The sequence below is a fragment of the Falco naumanni genome, chromosome 9 (assembly GCF_017639655.2).
Source record: "Falco naumanni isolate bFalNau1 chromosome 9, bFalNau1.pat, whole genome shotgun sequence".
Lineage (NCBI taxonomy): Eukaryota > Metazoa > Chordata > Aves > Falconiformes > Falconidae > Falco > Falco naumanni.
In genome coordinates this window covers 7,453,826-7,476,696 of record NC_054062.1, presented here as the reverse complement: position 1 = coordinate 7,476,696, position 22,871 = coordinate 7,453,826, and the positions used below count along the sequence as shown (strand labels likewise).

The 22,871-nt window shown below is 38.7% G+C and overlaps 1 protein-coding gene across 6 annotated transcripts in view; it reads left to right on the top strand.

Annotated features, from left to right (window-relative positions):
* SEC16A (SEC16 homolog A, endoplasmic reticulum export factor) overlaps window positions 1–22,805 on the top strand; it is a 31,909-nt gene extending 9,104 nt beyond the window's left edge. For 2 of the 6 annotated variants that reach the window (XM_040606969.1, XM_040606974.1), the window contains 30 exons: window positions 334–461; window positions 3,457–3,542; window positions 4,482–4,617; window positions 5,409–5,607; window positions 6,697–6,874; window positions 7,638–7,780; window positions 8,639–8,700; window positions 8,920–9,058; window positions 9,308–9,550; window positions 9,877–9,974; window positions 10,682–10,763; window positions 10,952–11,069; window positions 11,321–11,432; window positions 11,709–11,814; window positions 12,304–12,444; window positions 12,560–12,673; window positions 13,325–13,529; window positions 13,734–13,982; window positions 14,678–14,766; window positions 15,773–15,820; window positions 16,001–16,159; window positions 16,401–16,478; window positions 16,708–16,764; window positions 17,435–17,546; window positions 17,891–18,028; window positions 18,681–18,781; window positions 19,171–19,245; window positions 19,860–19,919; window positions 20,819–20,893; window positions 21,132–22,805. In XM_040606969.1, the coding sequence (XP_040462903.1) occupies window positions 334–461; window positions 3,457–3,542; window positions 4,482–4,617; window positions 5,409–5,607; window positions 6,697–6,874; window positions 7,638–7,780; window positions 8,639–8,700; window positions 8,920–9,058; window positions 9,308–9,550; window positions 9,877–9,974; window positions 10,682–10,763; window positions 10,952–11,069; window positions 11,321–11,432; window positions 11,709–11,814; window positions 12,304–12,444; window positions 12,560–12,673; window positions 13,325–13,529; window positions 13,734–13,982; window positions 14,678–14,766; window positions 15,773–15,820; window positions 16,001–16,159; window positions 16,401–16,478; window positions 16,708–16,764; window positions 17,435–17,546; window positions 17,891–18,028; window positions 18,681–18,781; window positions 19,171–19,245; window positions 19,860–19,919; window positions 20,819–20,893; window positions 21,132–21,200 (3,600 nt within the window). In that variant the 3' untranslated portion in view covers window positions 21,201–22,805. The remainder of the gene's footprint in view (window positions 1–333; window positions 462–3,456; window positions 3,543–4,481; window positions 4,618–5,408; window positions 5,608–6,696; window positions 6,875–7,637; window positions 7,781–8,638; window positions 8,701–8,919; window positions 9,059–9,307; window positions 9,551–9,876; window positions 9,975–10,681; window positions 10,764–10,951; window positions 11,070–11,320; window positions 11,433–11,708; window positions 11,815–12,303; window positions 12,445–12,559; window positions 12,674–13,324; window positions 13,530–13,733; window positions 13,983–14,677; window positions 14,767–15,772; window positions 15,821–16,000; window positions 16,160–16,400; window positions 16,479–16,707; window positions 16,765–17,434; window positions 17,547–17,890; window positions 18,029–18,680; window positions 18,782–19,170; window positions 19,246–19,859; window positions 19,920–20,818; window positions 20,894–21,131) is intronic. The other 4 variants (XM_040606973.1, XM_040606972.1, XM_040606970.1 and 1 more) reach the window with 4 other exon arrangements.
* The last annotated feature ends 66 nt before the right edge of the window (window positions 22,806–22,871 follow it).

Below are 22,871 nucleotides of genomic sequence, written 5' to 3'. Positions count from 1 at the left end.
TTTGGTTCTTTGGAAAAAGTTGGCAGTTATAACTGTCTTAGCTGCCCAGATGTTCAAATTTGATTCCCATCTGTTGCCTGAATTACTGACAGCATCGTTGCAGAGCGGTCAAACTGCTTTTAGTGCAGGCATAATGGGTTTTTTTCTTAAGTTTAGGATATTAATAGACTTGAATATAACTTGTCACAACAGGTATCAAAAGCTATACTGTAGTCCATTGATCTGCATCTCTTCAGGTGTCACAGTTGCGTGTGTGGTGATTTCTTTGTTTTTAAAGGTTTATTCCTGCAGGTGGGAAACCTCTTATCTTACATGCCAATCTCTTTTTTCTAGGAGGATAGCTATGGACAGTATGACCCACGGTACAGCACTGGTTATATGGAACCTGGGAGCTATCGCTATTCTGAGCCTGAACGTCCTAGTTCCAGAGCCAGTCACTGCTCTGACAGGCCGCCTTCTAGGTATGTAATTCTTAAATTGAGTAAAGATCTGGTACATCCTGAAGCAGTGAGTATAATGATGCCTGTTGCAGTTTTATAGCATAAGCTGCAGTGAGGAAGTTCAAAAACTCAGTGTGCTGCCATAGGAATGGACCATATCAAATGCCATGTCTAAAAGGATATGATTCCACAGTCTTTTCTGTTGCTAAGCCTTATTACCCCTTTCATTCAGATCTCTGGGTGGTTGTTGGCATTTCTGCCAGGCAGGAAGTCATCGCAATGGACTTGGTGCTGAGATTAGCTCTTTTTTATGTGTGCTGTGAAAGAGCAGTGTAGGCCATGGGTTTGTTAATACGTGTTTAGTTTATGGCTAGCACTTAAAACAGTGGCCCTAGTTTGGTTAATAAATGGCACGTTGGTCTGTGATTTGCCTTGCAAGCCTAGCAGTATGAGTGGCCTGCTGATGTATGTTTGTTATATGTATATATGATGTATATACGGTGTTTCAGGTGTTCAGAAGAGAGCGCTGGTCAATCAGGTGAAAACATCCTGGTGCTGTGTCAGATTATTTTGTCTGATGATTACTTCAGATGTGTGGATAAGCTTTCTCACAAAACTCCCAAACTGTGGTCCATGTAGCAGAGGTGCTGTGTGGGCATGTTTTGCCCGCTGACTTCACTACAGATTTTGATGCAGGTGGCATGTGAATTAGGAAAACTTAAAAGCCCTGGTCTGGCTGGTTATATGAAATAATAAATTTGAGAGGAGAACAATACATTCAGATGCTACTTGCAAATGCTAAATAAAAAGCAGAAATGGAATCTCTAGTATTTCTCAAGCAAGAAGCAGCAAATTACCTTCCAGGGATTACTACTTTCTGATGATTATTGCATAACCGTGTTGTATGAACTCCAAATTAATGACAGAATGTTAATGTTGCATTATCTAGTGGGTGGTTTTTTGCAGGTTTCTGGGAGACAACTTTTCTGGAAATGAAGAAATCCTTTGTAGCATTTGTCTGGTTTTGTTGGTATCTTCAAAACTTTTGATTTCAAATCTTGAAATATTTTGATTACCACCTCCAGAAGATTATAGGTGTGTATTGGCCTTGGAGTGCACATGCAGCTACAGCCATTGTTTTGATAACTTTTATCATCATCTTAAGTAAATCTGTGCACTGTGAGATCTTGTAATGAGATAACAGCCTTTAGTAGCACTTCCCCTGGTGTGTACTCTTCTTGCGTACTATTTTTATAAGAGGCTGAAATTCCAGTAGGTGGTATTGGGCAGATCAAAGCCTGTTAGAAGTAGCTCTGTCAGTGTTTGTGTGCCATGACAGTGCAGTCAGATGTGGACTGTGGTATGGTATTGCAGGGCAACGGAGCCGAAGAGTGGCAAAGTCAGCGTGATAACGTGTCTGAAACTTGCCCTTAATGTACTAGTGTTGATGCTGCAGCTTTGTAAACTCTGTTTGGGGAGGGGAAGGGAACATCTTTCTGAAGGAGGCTGAGAAGACTGGTTGGGTGGATAAACCTGATGTGATAAGATCACATCTCTGCAGAGGTAGTTGCTGTGTTAACGAACTTCCCACAGGTTCCAGGATGGAGCATCACTTGACTTGCTTGGCTACTTTGGAGTTTGCACTATCAGTTGTATGATCAGTTGTAGAGGAGCGTGAAGGTTCCCAGCATTCCACACTGGCATTAAACATCTTTATCTCCTGTAGGTGTATGTGTATATCTATGTGTGTTTGTGAGTGTATACACGTGTGTAGGTATAAATGTACATGTATATACATATATGCGTACATATGTATATGTAGACACGTACATTTTTCACCTAACATTTGTCTTCTGCCTTTTTTCAGAAATTGTGGGATGGTGTCCTAAAAATGGCGTATAATAAAGGCTCATGACTTTTCAAGTGACGGCCACATCTTTCTTTTTCCATCAGACGTACTCTAAATATCTTTTGTATCTGCACTGACTCTTATTTTGATGTGTTGGTTTTAGTCAGGTTCTTGCACTTGTTCTGTTCATTTGGAGAATTGGTATTCTAATATGGGCTCTGTAAATGAGTATTTTCTTCTATTCAGTCCTCTCTATTTGCTCAAATAAAAAGCAAGGCTTTCCTACACGCTACTGTCTGTCCAAGCCTATTGAGAAGGCTAATAACCCAGAAGATGCCTGGAATTAGTTGTGTAGTGATGTGCTGTGTTACAATTACATCTCAATGCTCTCATTTATTTGTCAAAGTATTAAATGTATGGATGTGCTAACGCTACAAAACGTTGCTGAATCTAGTGAAAAGCAAGATTGAGAAACAGACTGAGTGCAGAATGAAAATAAAACATTGGGATTATGGTAGTGCTAGCCATCATGTTAGTATTCTGTGTGCTTGCCAGTCACAGATTGGCATCAGCTCCAAGTCAAACAAGGTGGTGCGATACTGAGTTCTTTAGCCAGGTCGCCAAAGGAAAGTGTAGTCCATTTTGGTTCTGTTTCTTTTCCAACTGTATTTAATGCTGGTGATAGATGCCACAATGGCAGCCCTGGAGACTGAAACTTTCTGTTCAGAATTATCTGTGAGGGTGCTAGTTCATGTCCTGACCCATTTTCATGACCTCTTCTCCAGACTGTAGTCCTCTTTTCGTCACCGTAAGATGTATAGCAAAGCACCATTGAAGTTGAGGGAACAATTATTTCATTACTTGCTAAGTTACTGACTTCTCTGTTGAGACAGTTCAAAGGATGCTAATTATAGCAGCGATTTTTGTGATTAATTGTCTGTAAGTAATTAAAAAATTTAAAAAGCTGGCAGCTTTTTATGGCCCACAACAATTTAGTGATATATTGGTTTTTAAAGTCTTTATGATTCCTTGATTTCCTGTAAATGCGTTATTTTAAATATGAAACTCTACCTAATCAGTTATGGCTTACAATTCTTCCTATCTCCTGTTGACTTTAGAAGACATTGAAGGATGAATAATAACTTTTACCTGTGCGCTTTCTTTCAGACAAGGCTATACTGAAGATTATTATGCAAAAAGTGGATGGAGTGATTATTATCCAGGCTATTACTCAAACTCATATGATTATGGAGGTAAGGTGTCAAAATGAACTCTGAATTTTTCTATAGAAAATTGCAGATTTAAACAAAAATTTATGGGGAGGGGAAACTTTAAGATAAGAGAATTATTATGTTTTTTCATATTAATAAAACTTTTATCCTTTCCACAACCAGCAAGAATAAAATTGCACTTGCTGAAAATTGATCTTTGGGCCTATTTCAGTTCATAATACCATTCTTATATGTTTTTTATTTAGTAGCAGTAGTAAGTAGAAAATAGATTTTTTTTTTTTCCTCACTACCAGCCTTCATTTTGCCTTTCCATTGTGAAAGCACACCATTGAAGTCTACAGAATAGTTTTCTTCAATGTGCTGCAAGCCTGTCACTCACTGAGGTGCATCCTTGGTGTGTAACTTGCAGGCAGACCTCTAAAGCAAATTTTAGGTGGATGTAAACAGAAATTGACTGATGAGTAGAGTTTGGTTTTGTCCATAATTATCTGAGTGCTCACAGAGACATACTGGTATTTGTAATCTGAAGAAAATTGCTTGTATAGTGCCTGGGAGGATTGTAAGCAACATCTGTCCACATCCTGAGACATGACGCTCTGAAGACTGATCACAAAGATTCTGTTAAAGTTTTTTGAGTTATTACCATGTTATGATCAAGTTTTAAAGTTGTTAGAAAAGACCTATCTGTCTGATGGTAAACACTGTCTCTTCAAGTCTATCTATCTAGCTATAATCATGTTTCTCTGAAAGGTGTGAAATCTGTTTTTAGGGGCAGGTGTTTGTTTTGGTTTTTTTTTTAACTGAAAATGAGTGGACATATTTATGTAGCTTTAGGTACATTATTTTGGTTTTGCTATGTGCTTCAGGACCAAATCAGCATGTAGTTAAAGAGAAAGGAGTAGAAAAAGGTTATAGGCAACGGCTTCCAACACCTAAACCATTTGTTTCTGTTCTCCAAAGATCCAAGTCGCTGGGAACGTTACTCATCAGCTTATGACCCCAGATACAGAGATCCTAGAAGTTATGGTCAGAGGTATTGGTATGATGCTGAACACAACCCTTACCAGAAGAGAGAAGCATATCCGTATGGCAACAGGTTTGTCCATTCCATCCATATTCTCTCAGTGCCCATTCTAGACCTAGGGTAGCACACAGCCTAGGCACTGACGACAGTCAGAGAACTAGTGTGTATGTCTGAGTCAAGGTGGAGAATCTGGTATTCATTTCTTCAGGGCTGAGTCCCTCGTAGTTAAATGTGTCATCAGAAAATTAAGTTATGGCAGTAAGTGTTAAGGCAAAGGCTGAGGCTTTGCTTGTGCCCTAATAGAAATGCTCTATATTTGCTGAAGATCTGCCCCAAAGCCTTCAAAATATATGAACTGTTGTGACAGTTATATCAAGCATCAGAATGGCAGGGTATCACGCAGCTCGGTAAGTAAAATCCTCTCAATACTCTCTAGGAATGTAGGTGCATCCTGTAACAGACTACTGAAATGCAGTATTACACGTATTTCACAGATACATGTTGCTAGTCCTTTCTGTAGCTTTAATGTAGGTCATTGAGGAAAAATGGATAAGCTGTCATGTCACTCGTAAGAAAAGGATTTAAGGTAGTAGGACTTGTTTTCAGAAGAGGTGAACATTCTGTGGGTTTTCCCAGAACAGTCTCTTGAGTATGATGTTGGTCTTGATCTTGAATATTCTGGATAAACTTCTTAGAGAAACATCAGTTTGTTTTCTGTAATGAAAATCTCAGTCTAGGGAATAATCTAAAAGCCCTTCTGAAGTTAGGTACAACTCTCTTCTTGACTGATAAGCAGTGAAGTCACTTTCCTCAGGGATATGGGTGGCTATGTTCATTTTTTCTTTGTATGTTTCTTTGTTCAGACATGACCAATATGAAGATAACTGGAGATACGATCCTCGTTTTACTGGAAGTTTTGATGATGAATCTGAGCCCCATAGAGACCCCTATGGTGATGAATTTGACAGGCGCAGTGTCCACAGTGAGCATTCTGGTCATAGTCTCCGTAGCTCCCGCAGTGTTCACAGTCACCAGAGTAGTTTCAGCTCTCGCTCTCAACAAGTGAGTTTCAAATGGTCACATCAAGTACTCTTTCAGTTGAGTTGGGTCTTTCTCGATTTTGGGGGGTGGGTGAAGCATTAGAAATACAGAAATATTTCTGGGTTTAGCTTGAAAAACTTTTATTCTGTAAGTTAAGGCTGTTTTGTAATATAGTTTTGAACTTAATATTTATCACAGTTGTCAAGAGAACTTTAACCAAAATCAGCACTCAGCTGTGCAAGTTGCCACACACAGAGAAATGGAAAATTTCCTCTACTGAATCCATTTACTGTTTGTGAGAACTTTGCCCTTACTGTGCTTGGCTGTAGTTGATAATGTGTCTGGCTTTGTGTTATGTTGTTTTTCTCATCACACGCATGAATGCTATGACTGAACTTGGGATCTGTTAAAAGACTAACTCCGTATTTGTATGATGCTATTTTGACTTTAAAAGCAAAACCCAAACCTAACTGATCACTCATCTATTTATGCCATAAGTACAAATACCCGAAGAACACAGAGAATATTTGAGCTATTTTTGAGGCACAGTCTTTGCTAGTGGAATGTGTCATTTTAGCTGTAGTCTCATGTGTTGGTTCATCATGTTACTTGGAAGTTTAGGTGTTTTTTCAGCCTGAATTCAGATTCATTTAGTAATATTGAAAGTAGTACTGGAGATTATTTAGGCATCCATCATTTTAATCAGTTGAGATTTTCTGTCAAAGTGTTACAGCAGAGGTGAATGTTGGTTCTGATCCATAGTTGCTGATACAGAACCTGCAGCGCATTCTGTGATGTTATTCTTCACACAGGCACGTAGACATTCTGTTGTGAGAGAACTGAACGTACATGGATGTGAACAGGTCAAATGGTAGTAAAAACGCTAAGTGAGAATGCTGAGATACTAATTATCTTCTGTAGCCCATTGCTGCAGGTATCTTGCAGGGTAGCTTTTTCAAATGCAGTGGTGTAGTAAGCCTGGTTTACGAATGGTGTAAAGGATTTCAGCTGGGTGGGGGAATGCTTACAGTCTTGAGTCATGCTTGCAGTATTGCTTGCTTTGTGTAACTTCGTGCTCTCTGCTAACAATTACTAATATGATCTATTTAGAGCCAGCTGTATAGAAGTAATCATGATCTAATGGCTAATACATATGAAACTACTGCACAGGGAGTGTTGCTCCACACAGATTACCCATATGGCGGATATGCTGCTAACTTTGATGGACAACAGCCTTTTACAGGTTATGGCTACCCGACTGAAACTGGATGGTCAGCTGTAGAACAAGGTATTGGCACCCTTGGGGAAGGAGGAGGGAAGGCACTGTGCTTGTGAGGTTGTCCGCCAGTAGTAGTTTGCACTTATGTTAATATTTGTAGTGTATGAGTTGCCTTTCTTGTATTCATTGAGCATGTTAACAGGAAAAAAATGCTGGTTTACAGTGTTTGTGCACGTGAACAAAGTCTTGTTTCCTTTTCAATTAAGGATAACTTGCTTGCTGAAACCTGGGTATATCACAAAACAGTAGCAGCTAGACAGTGTTTGCTATGAAGTACTGCATTACTTCTATTTGTAAATGTCTTTTTAGGTAGATTTTTAACTGTGCTGCTTGTGCTTCAGGGGGAACGATTAAAGCTTAACTTAAACTTCAGATTTTTCCATAGTTTTTTTTTCTTGTTCTTGTTTCTCTGGAAAAAGTTTTTTCCGGAGTATGTTGGAAGTAGATTAGCTCTTTGAAGATGTGCCGTATATCTGTACAGAGATCACAGAAATGTGTCTTGATATGAGCAATCGAAGCCCCTGCATAGAAAAAATAAGTGGATTTTGAAGTTTTATAGTCTAGTTTTGTTCTTATCGTTGCAAATCTTCAGAAAATCTTTGGGACTATAATGGAGCAGATCAATTGTAGCTTATAAAGTTTAGCTAAATTGAATGGCAGGGTTTTTTCTACTAGTACTTCAGGATTACTGAATTGGATAAATACCATCAGCAAGTTTACTTAGTTGCAAGACAGGGTACTTTTCTTACTTTAGCTTTTCTTCCCATTTCAGCACCTTTAAGGCCCTCAACACCTGAGAAATTTTCAGTGCCTCATATCTGCGCAAGGTTTGGTCCTGGGGGCTTCCTAATAAAAGTGCTGCCAAACCTGCCTTCAGAAGGACAGCCAGCTCTGGTTGAAATACACAGTATGGAGGTAAAGTTTAAAAGAAAAAAGGGAGGTGGTGGTGGAATACAGGTCTGCCTTTTGGAAAGGGAGTGGGGAACTTGGGTCTATAGCTTCCTGACTTTTTTTAGTATGTGAACACGTAGTTCTTTTATCTGTTTGGGCTGTAACCATAAGAAAAACAGTAACTTGAAAAATTATTTTCCTCTGAGAGATGAAGTAATCATGATCAGATCATCCAGCTCCTTATTTGTTCAGGTAAAATCCTTACATCCTAGAAGAGCTGGGAGTTGTGCTGGTTTATTTCTCTGTATTGTGGGTCATAGGGACAACATTGTCCTCATACATTCTCTGCAGGGCTGAGGATTGTGTGTCATCTAGATGGACTGGGGATTGACTGGGGATTAAATATCATGGCTATATTTTCATTCTTCTTGTGCAAAGAAATGCAATACTCAGTTAATGTAAAATATATGGAAGGATGGGTTTACATGATGAGGGTAGAATTAATTGTTAAAGTATCACTATAAGGGAGTAGAGTTGTACGAAAGTACTAGAACAGCATCATGAAAATTATTGGACTTGGTAGTGTTAGGTTTATGGTTGGACTCAATGTTCTTTAACGTCTTTTCCAGCCTAAGTGATTCTATGATTTGATTCTATGATTAAAGAGATATGAAGAAGATCTTTGTATTTTGCTACGGAATGACTTCCATGTAAAGGAGATTTCATAACTTATTATCCTTGTGCAAACTGCAAGTTACCATATGTATTTTAAGAGCAATAGGCTTGATTACACTATGGGTTATGTTCAGGTCTGGGGTTTTATTGTTAAAAAGAAAAATTCATAGTTATAAGAATTTCTTATGGATTCTATTTGTTTTTTAGACTATGTTACAACATTCCCCAGAGCAAGAAGAGATGAGAGCATTTCCCGGTCCTCTTGCTAAGTATGTTCTTACAGATTTCAGAAATAACTTCAATGCATTCAGAATCCATTTCATCATTGTCTGCAAATCACAGGATTTAAACTAATTGAAAATATTTGTGACTTTTCACATGCTTAAATAATACATAAGCTTTAAATTTGTTCATCATAGTAATCACAATAACGATCTGAATGTTAACATTTGTCTCATTAAAAACTTTCTTTTTTTTTTTTTTTTCAGGGATGACACCCATAAAGTAGATGTTATTAATTTTGCACAAAATAAAGCTTCACAGTGCTTTAAGAATGATAATCTAATTGACAAAGAGTCTGCAAGTCTGCTTTGGGACTTTATTGTACTGTTGTGCAGGCAGAATGGGGTATGTCTCACTGCTTGAATGTTTATCTATCCTAAAATATTTTAGAGGCAAAGTGGTATTTATGTAAAAGACAGTAATAAAGTTACTTACCTTGGAACAGTGCACAGATTGATGGAACAGGTAAACTGGTCATTTGTCCTGAGGTGCTGAGAGGTGCTGATACTCACATGTTGTTGTTGAGGTGATAAATAAAATGAAGGAAATGTTGAAGTAAGAGTAATTTTTTTTCTTTTTTCTCTACATGTGTAGACAGTTGTGGGAACAGACCTGGCTGAACTTTTGCTCCGAGATCATAAAACAGTGTGGCTTCCTGGAAAGTCACCAAATGAAGCAAATTTGATTGATTTCACTAATGAAGCTTTGGAACAAGTGGAAGAGGAATCTGGTGAAGCCCAGCTCTCATTTCTCACCGATAGTCTTATAACCACAATTGACAGTCTTGAGAAAGAGACAGAGAGATTTAGGGAGTTACTGCTTTATGGCCGCAAGAAGGTGAGTGCTTATACTGTTGTTCCAAATACTGCATGCATCTTATTTTGTTTACTTACTTTTCACAAATCTTAAAGCTCTAGGTATCAGTTAAAATAATTTTTGCAGCTTGCAGTGCATATGAAGTTTCATGGCACTGCCCTACAATGATATGGAAGAACGTTATGCCCTACAGTTTATAATATAAAACAAAATTATATTCATGTGTTAGCATTTGATCTAAACAAATACTTTTTCATTCAGTCACAAAGTACTACTGTAAAACAATCATTGTTGATCTGAATAGTATGTTAAGCTATTTCCAGGAAACTAATTTTTATATTAATTAGGATGCTTTGGAGTCTGCGATGAAGCATGGTTTATGGGGTCATGCTCTGCTACTTGCCAGCAAAATGGACAGCAGAACACATGCAAGAGTTATGACCAGGTACTGTTTTCCTTGTTGATTAGTACAATATGACTACCTATTCTGCTAGAGGTAGAGATTTGGTGCTCAGAAATCTTAATGTCAAAAGCCTGAGTTACCCTTAGTAGCTCATGCAAGAATTATGCTTTCATTTTACCTGTATATTCAGTTGTTCTCTGTTACTTTTTATTCTGGGGCCTTCTGGCCATAAATCTGAGAAGTTATTCTATGCCACTCATTCTGTTTAAGGTGTGTTTGAACAGTGTCATATGTGGCCTTGCTTGACAGGTGCTGTTAGTCAGGCTTTTAAAATACTGTGCAAAAAACCAGCTGCCAACTTTGTTAAAGCCAGGTAGCTCTGTCGTACCCTTCATTCTCCTTGCGTTGAAGAAGTAGATGTGTTTGTGCACGCTTTGTCTGCAGACAGAAAAACTTTCAGCTTCCTGAGCTTGTGAAATCACGTACCAAGTCTACTCGGCTGTCTTGGGAAGAACCCTGAGATTTTTCCTGGCTTGGACTACCTTGTGTCAGAGTGGCAGATCCAGTTAACTAGTAACATTTTGCTTTTGAACATTATCCACTGGGCAATTGCTTAATTCAGTGTAGTATTTGCAAACAGCACTTCCTTCCCTTAAACTAAGCTAGATTAACTGCCACTGAGTGTTTGAGTAAATCTTATCTGCTTACCCCATGTTTTTGCTTTGTTTTTCTGTATAATGTCTCCGTAGATTTGCCAACAGTCTCCCAATTAATGACCCTCTGCAGACTGTTTACCAGCTCATGTCTGGAAGGATGCCAGCTGCATCCACGGTAAGATGCGAGTGTGAGCTGCAGTTGAGACTAAAGAGGTACTGCAGTTGAGTAGTGTAGTTCACAACAGTAATATTTCCATGTGCTTTTCCTAGAATGTCAGATAAGTTGTTTTGGTCCTTTTTAGGTTGAAACACCCATGCAGAGCTCCAGTCACTGATTTGACTAAGTAATTCTTCTAATTTTAGTGCTGTGGAGATGAGAAATGGGGAGACTGGAGGCCTCATCTAGCAATGGTGTTATCCAACTTGACCAATAATGTGGACTTGGAATCCAGGACCATTGCTACCATGGGAGACACTCTTGGTAACTCTTGGGGAATGAACAGGGTGATGATGACTGAAGGAAAAGCTTTCTGAAAGTTTTAGTTACTCAGCCTTTTTTTTTTTTTTTTCAAACAAGCTATTGCTGTGTGAAATGTAAAGTGGAACAGTTTTATATGGCTGTGTCTCTATTGTGAAGGTGTTTGAATGCAAAGCCAAAACAATACGGGACACTGAATTACAGTGTGCACCCAAGAGGAAATATCCTGAGTTCTGTCACATATTTCTCTACAGCTTCTAAAGGCCTGCTGGATGCTGCTCACTTTTGTTACCTTATGGCCCAAGTTGGTTTTGGAGTTTACACAAGGAAGACAACAAAGCTTGTCCTAATTGGATCAAATCATAGGTTTGCCTCTTTTTTTTTTTTTTAACACAACTTTTTAGATGAAAAAATGAAAGCTTAATGGCTTGACAGACTGTGTTGCACTGCTGCCCTTATCATCACTAGCCACAGCTGGTTTTGAGATAAATATTTGATGCCCTGTCCTTGTTCGAGGAGAAGCTACTGAGTGTCTTAAGAGTGATGTTTCTGACTTCATTTCTGATTGATGGATCTGTATTTATTGTCAGCATATATAATCTCAATGTTAAATAATTTTTTTCCTCTCCCGTTTCTGAATAGTTTGCCATTTTTTAAGTTTGCCACTAATGAAGCCATTCAAAGAACAGAAGCTTATGAATATGCACAGTCGCTAGGAAGTCAGCCTGGCTGTTTGCCCAATTTCCAGGTGAAGAGCTGTTTGTTTCAGGTTTGGGGGGGGGGGGGGTTTGGCAAGTTTTATGTGAGGCTTTCATCTCTCATGTTCTGTATTCAGCATAGCAAATATTTTATCCATTGTAACGTGAAATATTAATGGATAATGTAGTGCAAGATAGCTTTTTTCCTCTTGTCAGTTAAATCTACTTTTCACATTTTTCATAGATGTATTCTAAACTTCTGAATTTTAAGTTTTGTTGTCATTGTAACTCTATATTCCTAAAGAAAAATCCAGGAGAATTTGCTGGTACTGGCTGTTAGACAAATAGATAACTTCCGTTGGATACACTGGGTGGAAGAGCAGAACTGAATGCTTTTTCCCTATTTTTCTTTTCCTGCCTAGTATAGATGTGATAATGGGATATCTGAGCTTTCAGCTGAAATGAGAGATTGCCTTTCATTTGATACTTCTACAAATGTTCTGATCGCTTAGTTTATTTCACCTCCTTGCATTCCTTAGGTTTTCAAATTCATCTATGCTTGCCGACTAGCTGAAATGGGACTTGCTGCTCAGGCTTTCCATTATTGTGAAGTCATTTCTAGAACTGTCCTTAAAGATCCACATTACTATTCACCTGTACTTATTGGCCAGCTAATCCAGGTAACATAAGGAAGAGTGAAGTATTTGTGTCTTCATATTGTAAGTGATAACCTGTGGTTAAAGTTGCATTTTGTTGTCTGGTTAACCTAAACTTTACAATGATTCGTTTTTCTAGATGTCATCACAACTACGCCTGTTTGACCCACAGATAAAAGAAAAACCAGAACAGGAATCTTTTATTGAACCTTCATGGTTAATAACGCTTCGACATGTGGATGGACAGATCAAGGTACAGAATGTACTATTCAACATGAAATATTCTCTTTTAAGGATTAGTGTAAATCCAATTTTTTAAATGGTTTTGCTTATACTGCTAATCACAGAAACATATTAAGTGACCTTATGGATGTATTCATGTTGTGAAGTGCGAGTGTTACGATTTAAACCAAGTGGATTTACCACACTTTAGTGCCCTAAGATTTAATACCAAATAGTTAAAGGGTAGTGTACGTTATGAGACAGGCGTTTCTTAGTACCATAATGCAAGTGGAATTGCAAGGCTTATTGGGTTGTAATAACTCCTGCTGTAAGCAGATGTTCTGCTTGCCAGGAAAAAAAACGTTGTGTTTGAATTAGTCTAACTAGTTCATAACAGAGTGGAAATAATTGCCGTTTATTTAGAGATCTGTTAGAAATTTGAACCTTGAGCTAATTAACTAAGCTTCCATTTGAAAAACATCCAAACAAAACTTCCCAAGAAGACTTCAAATGATTTGTTGAACTTGGCCTGCAAATGGCTGACGGCTCCATTTCTTTTGACTAAACGCTAAAAAAAACCCTGTGTGCTGTTTTCACTCTTTAAGTTTTCCTTTGCTGTATGTTCCCTTGGTTATGAACTGAATGTCTGGTACAGTTAATAAGATCTTGCTTTTTTGTGCAGGAGGGTGCAATAGCTTATAACACAGACAGATCCACCCCACCACCATATGCATGTAGTACACCAAGCTCTGAATTAGACCATGCTAGTCAATGTGATGGAGCAGGAGTTGGCCGTGACATGGGTCCAGGTGCTGAAAATGCATTGTTAGCATCCTTATTACCCAATATGGCTCAACAGATGCAAAGTGTGCAGCTGATGCCTTCAGGTTAGTGTTTCATATCCTTCTTCATGACAGAGAGAAAATAAACTTTCCAGGTTTCTGGTATAAGAAGCTACTTAAGAGGGTGGTAGAAACAGTGAGATTTCACTTCTGCATTATATCATTTTATTTGTAGGGTAAAAGGTTCATATACTAGAACTTCTTTTTAGTTATAACTTCTAATTTCTTTTTTTTTTTTGTGCGCTGCAGTACCTCAGGCTGCCCTTGATGGGTCAGCTGCTATGATTCCTCCTGGTGACCAGGAAGCTGTCCGAAGTGTCCCTTTCTATTCAGTGGCTTCTCAGCCTATTGGTCCAGGACCTGGCTTTGCACCTCCAGGATTTTCAAATCCATATGGAAATGAACCATCACCCCTGTATTTAGGGTCAGCACTACCACCAGGAGGACCACCACAAGAAATTGAACCACGGTCAGAAGAGCAGATAAACCCAGAAACAGGTCTGGGATCTTAAACATCTTTCCTTCCTTATAAAGGGGAAAGAAGTATTTTGAGGGAAAATGCAAAATATCTCAATATTTAGCAAATAGTAAGTCAAGTCTTGAGTAATGAAATTTAAACCATGTAATGGCACAGAAACATCTGTGCAAAGTTACAGTGTTTATCCTGCTTATTTGGCTTTAAATTAAAATGGAGGTCAGACTTGGCAGTTCATGGTTTCGACCCTAACAGGTAATCGCTGAGTGCACAGGGGCTGGCAGTTCTGTTTGCAGGGTCTGTGATTGGAGCCTCTGAGCATCAGTGTCTGGGACGCAATAAGTTCTGATTCTGTGACAGGAGAACCTAACACATGAGACAGCAGGCATACACAAGTTTGGCAGAGCTCTGTTAGAGATGTGAAGAACCTTTTAGTGCTCCATACAGATGGTTGCATCTCTCAGCCTGCTCTAACCTGTGTTTAGAACTAATGTAATACCCATGCAGAAGGGAAAAAAAGAATCCTAGAAACTGCAGTTCATGTTCTTTAAAAGACCAGGTTCTTTCTGTCACAAAACTCCTAACTAGTGAAAGCTCTTGTGTTGTGTTGTTGTGGGATTTGGGGACGCTTTGGTTTTGGTGGGTTTTTTTTTCATTGTTGTTGTGTGTCTGTCTCATCCCCTCCTCCTCACTAACATAATCTAATTTGTTTTTTAAGGAACACAGAGAATTGCCCGGGAGTCTCCTTCACAAAGCTCTTTCCCCGAACAGAGGGAAGAGGATTTCTATGGCAGAATGGCTAGCATGGTATCTTTATTTCATACATCTTTTGAGCAAGTGTCAGCTGCATGACAGACCTTTGCAAAGAGAGTATATTGGGGCTTTGTCTTGCTCTTCAGAAAGACTTGAGGATTAGTTTTTCTTTCCCACTGATCTTCCTCTTCAGTAGAATAAATAATGAAGAGCTAGTAGAACAATTTTAGCCCTAATTTTATTCTCTTAAAAACAATTATTTTTTTTTTTTTAAAAAGGGGGGAGGGGGGATATCAAGCTGTTGTCTGAAGAGTTTTTATTTCTGCCCTGCCTTCTTCTCCCACCTCCCAGAATGATTCTCTATACCCAGAAGAACTTGTAGCATACATCAGCAAGTGAGGCAAGCAGGGCCCAGTGAACAGTTCTGTGACTGAGTTTTAAAAGCCCAGCGTTAACTGCCACTTGATCATGACTGGAAATGTAGAAGGTGTTTATCAAAATCCCAACCCCCTTTTTAAAAATATGTTGTATTTTCACTGTTTAAGTATCACTGAAGTTGGCCTCTCCCTGAAAGTTAGTCTCCTGAAGTGACAATTGTTTGAAAGAATTAATATAAACATTTTTAATAGGGATACATTTGGCAACTGATTAAAGGATGAGGAGAGTTTTTAATTAGAAATTAACCATACTTCTAGAAGAAACAGTGAAATTTTTTTATGCTTGAGTTGCTATACAAAATTTAGAAGAACAACCAAATGTTGGAGGGAGGAAAAAAATGCAGCGACCATTCCCTGGTGCAGCGTTTTTATCTTTCCTCTTGTTAGCTGGTTAGCCTGCACAGCAGTGCCCTGATTTAACACTTTTAGTTACATGATTGTGCGATTACTTGGCCAGACTTCAGCTCTTTTTCTGTACCTCGTATATGTCAGAGGAAATAAAGTACCCAAATAACCAGCTTGAATATCTTTAATTGTGTGGGAATTCTTGATAAACAGTGAATATTGTGTCAGATGTTTAGCTGCTTGCTTATTATGCATGTCCTGGCTTTATATCTAACCAGGCACCAGGACGAAGATCCAGATCTGCATCTCAGTCTTCAGCACATATGGTATGCCATGAGCAGGCTGTTTCTTTCACTAAATCTTTGTTCTCATTTATGTTTATTTTTTACGTGCTTTCGTATCTCTTCCTCTTACTAACTTTTCAAAGAAGGAATTTGTTTAGCAAGATGAAACGTAATCCATCAGTGCAGCAGCAACATCTTTGTACTTATGCATTTGTAATATAGGGCTATGGGCGAAGATCCCGAACAACTTCAGAGTCCTCTGCTCATTCTGTGGGACGAGAGAGATCCAGCTCTGCAGCAAAACAGCCCTCTCCTCCTCCCTCTGTTCCTGTAGGGAAAGAGAATAAAAAAGAAATAAAAAAGGAACCAGCACCTAGAAAGGTAAGCTTTCTAAGAAAAGTAGCTAGAGCTGGAGGAGATTTGTTAGTATATGTGGTAGCTTCTGGTCTGGCATACTGATTTAAGAGGTCCTGACTAAACTGTTTCTTTTTGTTAGGGGTGGCTCTGGACTCAGAGTTCAAGTCCCTAACAGAAAATGAATTGTTGCATGAATGTTTTTTTTTAATCTGCCTGTAAAGGCAGTGTTGAGAGAATTAATGCGATAGACGAATTTATTTTGTAGACTGGTGGAACCTGGTTTCGCTGGCTGATGGGAAAAGGAAAGAATGAAGCTCACCTGCCAGATGACAAGAACAAATCAGTAAGGCCCCTAAATCAAAAAAAACTTTATACATTTTCCTTCATTCAGAATGTTTGCCTGGATGGCAGAGAACATAGTTTTGACAAGTAAACGTGTGTAAAACTTCAAGATTATGCTTATTCCAAGACTGGCTTTTTAAAAAAAATGTTACAAGTTTTGTTTTGGTTTGGTTTTTTTGGCTTAACAGCTTTGTTTGAACTCCTAATCTTTGACTGTGATTTTCTTGTAGATTGTTTGGGATGAACAGAAACAACGCTGGGTTAATCTGGATGAACCAGAAGAAGAGGTAAAAATACGAGTACTCATTATTTCTCCAAGTGGAAAACTAAAATCTGTACTGGCACACAGTTTTCTTCAATCTGTTATGGGCTCTTAAGAGCTGCCTTTTACTGAATTTGGATTAAAATGCACCAAATCTTGAAACTAATAAACAGATTATATCTATTTATGGTCTACATCCTTATGGTACCAATTGTATCTTCAGTTGCTGGTGTGGATCCGGTAACTGCAATTGAATTTACATGGGAATTTGCTCTAAACTTAGTCTGGTGTATCTCTTCATAGAGGTTGGCAGCCTAGACAGTTGCTTGTTATTTTGCTGCAAACAGAATATACGGGAAAAAAGGTAGGAGGAGTCTATAGTTTTGAAAATGTAATGCATCATATAGACATCCTGTCCATCCTTGTCATTCAAGGATCTGTCTCAAAACACAAATGATAACAACCATCATTGTAAATGCTTCCTTTTAGAGTGAATGTAGGTGGATTGCAGAAATGCCTTTACATTAGTTATTAGATGGAAGATGGGAAATACTGGTCTGCACTACAAGATATATGCCTGTATACCCATTTTTATGTGCTCTGGAATAAGTAAGGAAAAAAAGTCAGAGGGATACTTGGTTTAAAACTCTCAGTCAACAATGTGGTTGGATTTTTTTTTTTTTTTCTCCCTGCAGAGTAAGCCTCCACCGCCACCTCCGACAGGATTTCCTAAAGTTCCTCAGACTGTTCCACCTGGACCTGGAGGCCCACCTAGTGCCCCTGTCAACATGTTTTCCAGAAGAGCAGGTAACAGGCAAACATTGATGCTTGATGTATGGAAGATCTAAAGTTTTTTTTTGTCTTGCATAAAATGTGAAGGCAGAAGTCTTGGCTTTGCTGGAGCTGTTAGGGGAATGGTTGGCAACTTAGTGATATCATGGAGCTGCAACTATTGCTGGCTTAGCTCGTGCCTAGCTTCTGCACTGAGATTGCTGTCCCAACTGTACCGTGACTTGGGTATTACTGTTTGTATCCCTGAAGTGTTATTTTCTGGTTTGGAAAGATGGCTTAACCGGCAAACAGTTTGAAATAGACGTGGGGATGACTAACACAAGGCTTATTTCTGTTATTTCTGGATTTTTCTGTTTTAGCTGGAAGCAGAGCCCGTTATGTTGATGTCCTGAATCCAGGTGGAACCAAGTCAAGCGGTGCTGTTCCTGCACCATCAGACCTATTTGCCCCCTTGGCACCAATGCCAATTCCTGCAAATGTGTTTGTTCCAAACTCAGGTGTGTCATGAGTGGATGAAATTGTAAGGAGGTTGTATGTCTAAGTCACTTTTGGCTGTGTGTGTATTATGTAGCCTTTAACGAACATTTAAGAATGTTCCATCTTATTAACTCCAATTTGGTCTAGAAGTAGAATCAGTCTGAGAACTGCAGTAAAACAAATGAGTTAGTAAAGCCCAGCTCTGCATGCTGCAAACAAAGGGGTTCTCTTTTTTTGCCCTCCCCCTGTCCTATTGCAGAATGGCTAGGCCATCCAAATAGCAAAATTTGAATGGTGTAGTATTCCTGTGTTGCTCAGTATCTTGTGCTCACTTCTGACACCAGTTCTTAGTTCCAAGACTGCTATTTGGCAGAAGAATGGGAGAGGTCTTGCCTGCACACCTGCTTATCATCTTTTTTTTTATTTTCCTGCTTTCACTACGTGCTGTGGTGCACCGAGGTTATCTGTATGAACTGTATGCGTCTCCTGCTTGAACACTTGTAACAAGATTGGGGCATCTAGAGACACTGACACTGCCCTCTTTAAATTACATTTTTCCTGCGAGAAGATTGGTGTTGCAGACATTCAGTTCTGCTGATGTCCCTCCTTCTCATTCCATGAAATCAAATGCCCTGATGTGGTGTGTTTGGCTGAATTCTGGTTTCTTTGTAGTTCCAGGGGAACCCCAGCCAATGGAAGGGAGTGGTGCAGCAGAGCACGCACCAGCTGCAAGTCAAACCAATGCAGATCCTGCTGCAGCTGTTGAGCCAGAGGTGGGTTAGAAAGAATGTCTTGTATATATAATTTAAACTTCTGATTAGAAAACCGTCATGATTCTGAACAATACTCTCATTGCCACAGTACATACAAAGTATGTTGTTGTAGGGATTATGTTTATAACATTTTAGTTAAAGAACTGGAAAAGGGAAACTGAAGTAGGAAGCCCCTGAGAAGACGTATTTGCTCATCTGGCAGAGCTGCAGGTTTTAGTGGGTGCAGTATGTGTCGGGAAAGGGACAAAGAACATAAGAAGAGCCACACACTGCATATTTCACCTGGCTTGATGTATTGTAACATTTTGCTTCAGTGGCATCAATATAGCAGAAATGTGAAATAGCATCATAGTAACAAAGATAAATAAAAGTGCGTTGTTTTTCTTCAGTATTTAAACCCTGCAATCCTTCCTCCTGGATCTGGACTTCCTGTTTCTAACCCTGATGGCTCCCAATCAGGCGAGGTAAGGCTTGATTCAAAGTAGTTAGCTAATGACTTTTGCAGCATATTTCAACCATGAATTTGTAGTGGGCTTAACATGGGCCATCTGAAACAACAAGTAACTGATTGAGTTGCCGATGACTAGCCAAGATGGAAGCATGTGTCTGCCTCCAAAATTGTACTGAAAAGACCTCTAAGCCCATACACGAAGTTCCGTCTCCTACATTCTATGGTGTGATCTCCTTTTTCTATCTAAGTAGACTTTTGCAAGCCTTTTTCAGAATAAAATGTCCATAGCAGGGTGAAGATCTCTTTTCGCCTCCATGCATGCATATAATTTCACTAATATTAAGTGCAAGACACAACAAGGAGAATAGATTGCTATGTGCAGGCAGAGTAACATCGCCTTTGTTCCTACTAAATGTTTTCTATATCTACATAATTTTGTGCTTTAAGAAGTCCTTTTGATTTAAACTAACTTCTGGCTTTACATTTTTTTTAACTTGAAGTTGGTTTAACCTTTGGCAGTGAGACTTTTAAAGTTAAATAAAACAACTGAAAGCTTGGGGCAGTGACATGCATGACGACTTTTTTATTTGTGTTTTTTTGTATTTGTGTGTTCTTGCTGTTTTGTAGCTTTCGCGCTCTAGTTCAATGAGTTCATTATCACGTGAAGTAAGCCAGCATTTTAATCAGGTACATGTGGCTGGCCATTTTCATTTATGTTAACTTATTTTCCCCCCTCTTCATTTTGCATTTGCTTAAATACTTACTAATGCTACTTTTAGTCATTTTCCCCACTTCTCATTTCACAGAAATAACATCAAAAGTAACTAATGATGTAGTGTTCCTTTTAACACTCAAACAGGGTCTTCAATTTTTTTGTATTCATAAGAATGCATGTAATCCAGGCATGCTTTTTGTTTATGTTCATGTTCCTGAGAGATTCACTTAATAATTTTGGTCAGCTCTTCCCTGCGACACCAGAGTAGTCAGTTGATTTTAAACAAACAAAAACAAACCAACCAACAAAACTCCTAAAAAAACCTCATACAAGTAAAACCTTGTCATTCTATTGCTGCCTGTCTCAAATTGGTAATAATACCATAGCCTTTTTCATCTGCAAAAGTCCCTGTAGGAATTAAAGGAATGCTTCATCTCTGCTGTAAGTTCCAGTACTGTGGGGTCACCATAAAGGGGTGATACAAATTCTTTCTGATATTTCTTAGTAAAGCAAAGCTTGATGTAGAATGTTTATTTTGGGGCAAGTCCTAAGGTCTACTAACAAAAGCAGAAGGTACTAATTCAGTGAAGTCGCACCGGTGTCTTGTTTTGGTTTTGCATGCTTTGGATTTTCAGAGCTATTTACAGTTTATGCATGTGACATTGTTTTGCCAATTCCTACATTAAGCGAATAATATTAAAGATATGGATGCAAACTGTACCGGCACTTCTGGCAGTTGTTACAATATGCTGCTCTGTCCATATTGTTGGCATTATTACTGTGAATATTTGCTCTGTATGACTAAGCAAACCACATTTGAGAGGCACTGAAGCTCTGCGGTTCTGTAACTGGAGGATTATCTACTTTCTAGCCTGCCACTGTACCACCTTCAGGGGGGCCTGCAGCAGGAACAGTACCGTTCTACAATCCTTCTCAATTTGCACAAGTGAGTAAAAGCCTCATCCTTACTTAGAACAAAACTATTGAACAAACCCATGATTTAATGTTTCACTAGCTTAATTGAGACTGTTGCATGTAGAGTGTTAGGCGTGCATATAGAGAAGTCTAGCACCGGTTTAAATGAACAGGTTTGCATTCAAAACTTTATTGGCAACTTTTTTTATCTTTGTCTCCAGTATGACACTTCCACAGAATGTTTTTTTATTCCTGTTCTCCTTTTTCAGTCTCCTGCAGTCACTGGAAGTTCAAGACTGGGAAGAATTGGACAGAGGAAGTATCCGACATTGAAGTAGAATACAATGGCTTTGTATTTGGAATTCTCACTTGTGTTCTGAGTATGCGAAGAACTATTCAATCTTATGGCACATGGCATCAGTACTAGCTGCAGTTGACATGATGGAAATTTGATGACGGGTGATTTTTATCATGGGTGTCCCTGCTTGCACCTCATCTACGCAAATCATTACCAAACATGAAATATATGTAACTTTTTCCTTTTAAGAAACCTGGCTAGAAATAGCTTTGCTGTGATAAAGAATAGACACAAGGGAGGAAATAGTTGCTGTCTGTTACAAAAACTATTTGTAAATTGCATAGGCAATTTATTCCTTAAGTTTATTTTAAACCCACTAGTGTGACCTTCAAAGACATAGTTTCAGGGATTCCTTAATTTCTGAAGGATGCCCCCCTCCCAGTGGGGGAAAAACATGTCCACATTGTAACATAACACTCTGTGGCCTTAAGAGGACCATGCACAATTGTAATGCTTATCAAACAGGACTTGGTTTGTTGGTGTGTGAAATTGGAGATGTTCATCTGGGAAATGCCTCACGCTGGTTTGTTTTTTGAAGGAGGGAGGGGGCCACAGCTCATCCAAATAAATTGACCTATATTGAACGAAAACTGTGACTGTAATCTAATACTAATTTGATTTGGATCTTACCTAGTATGTATGTAGTTTGTGGTTTAGACTACTTGTAAAGCAAATTGTATAGTCTGAAAGAAGCTCTCTGTATAATAGCCAATGCTGTACTATTTGACGAGTGAGTGTTCTTTTAAGTGCAATACGGTTACTTGCTTTCTCTCAAACCGCTGGCACTGTACAATTAAGGTGGTAACAGCTTGAAAGTTGTCTACATTTTTTCCTGTTGAGTGCCAGAATCAGCATAATACTCTGTTCTTGAATTTCCATTACTAAAATAACCAAGGTCTTAAATAGCTAACAGCTGAATTTCAAACATACTAAAAAGATTAGACCTCTGCCGATGGACTTTAAAATCTTTAGGTTTTAATATAGGAAATCTTGAAAACCATGATATGCAACATTCATATTCACTGAAGAATCTGAATTATCTGCAAAGAGAGGAATAAACTTTAAATATTTATTAAATCATTAGGCCATATTTTATTTAGAACTTGCCACCAAAATATTTGATTTTACTTGAATTTCTGCCCATGAGTAGAAATAATGTGAATGTGAAATTGCCAGTGTTGGTCCCCAATTGTTTTTGGTTTTGGTTTTTGTTTGTTTGTTTTTCCTGAATAACTCCACCTTTCTGAGATCTCGATAGCCTTACGTATGTCCTAAAAGGTTTGTATGTAGCAGAAGTAAAACGCTGTTTGGGGGGATTAGAAACCTTTGCATAATGGTCCATGCTCAATTCCAGACGTGGTCAGCAGCAGTGTCGTTTACTTTTCTATAACTGAAACCTAGTCAGACACTTGGTTTTCCTCTAGTTCAGCCAGGCTGCTGCTGATTTTTCTTCTTTCAGTAGAGACTGCCAAACAACTGAATTCAAGAAGGCTTCCTTTGAGCTGGGAGCGGCTATCTTTCCTAAGTGTAAGATTTGACACTGTAAATTCTTAAATAAAATATTTTGCGCTCTGGAGCACTTTCACATTTTACTACTACTTGTGATTATTGCTTTAGCAGGCTGGGTGAGGGAACCTCTCCTCTATCTTTG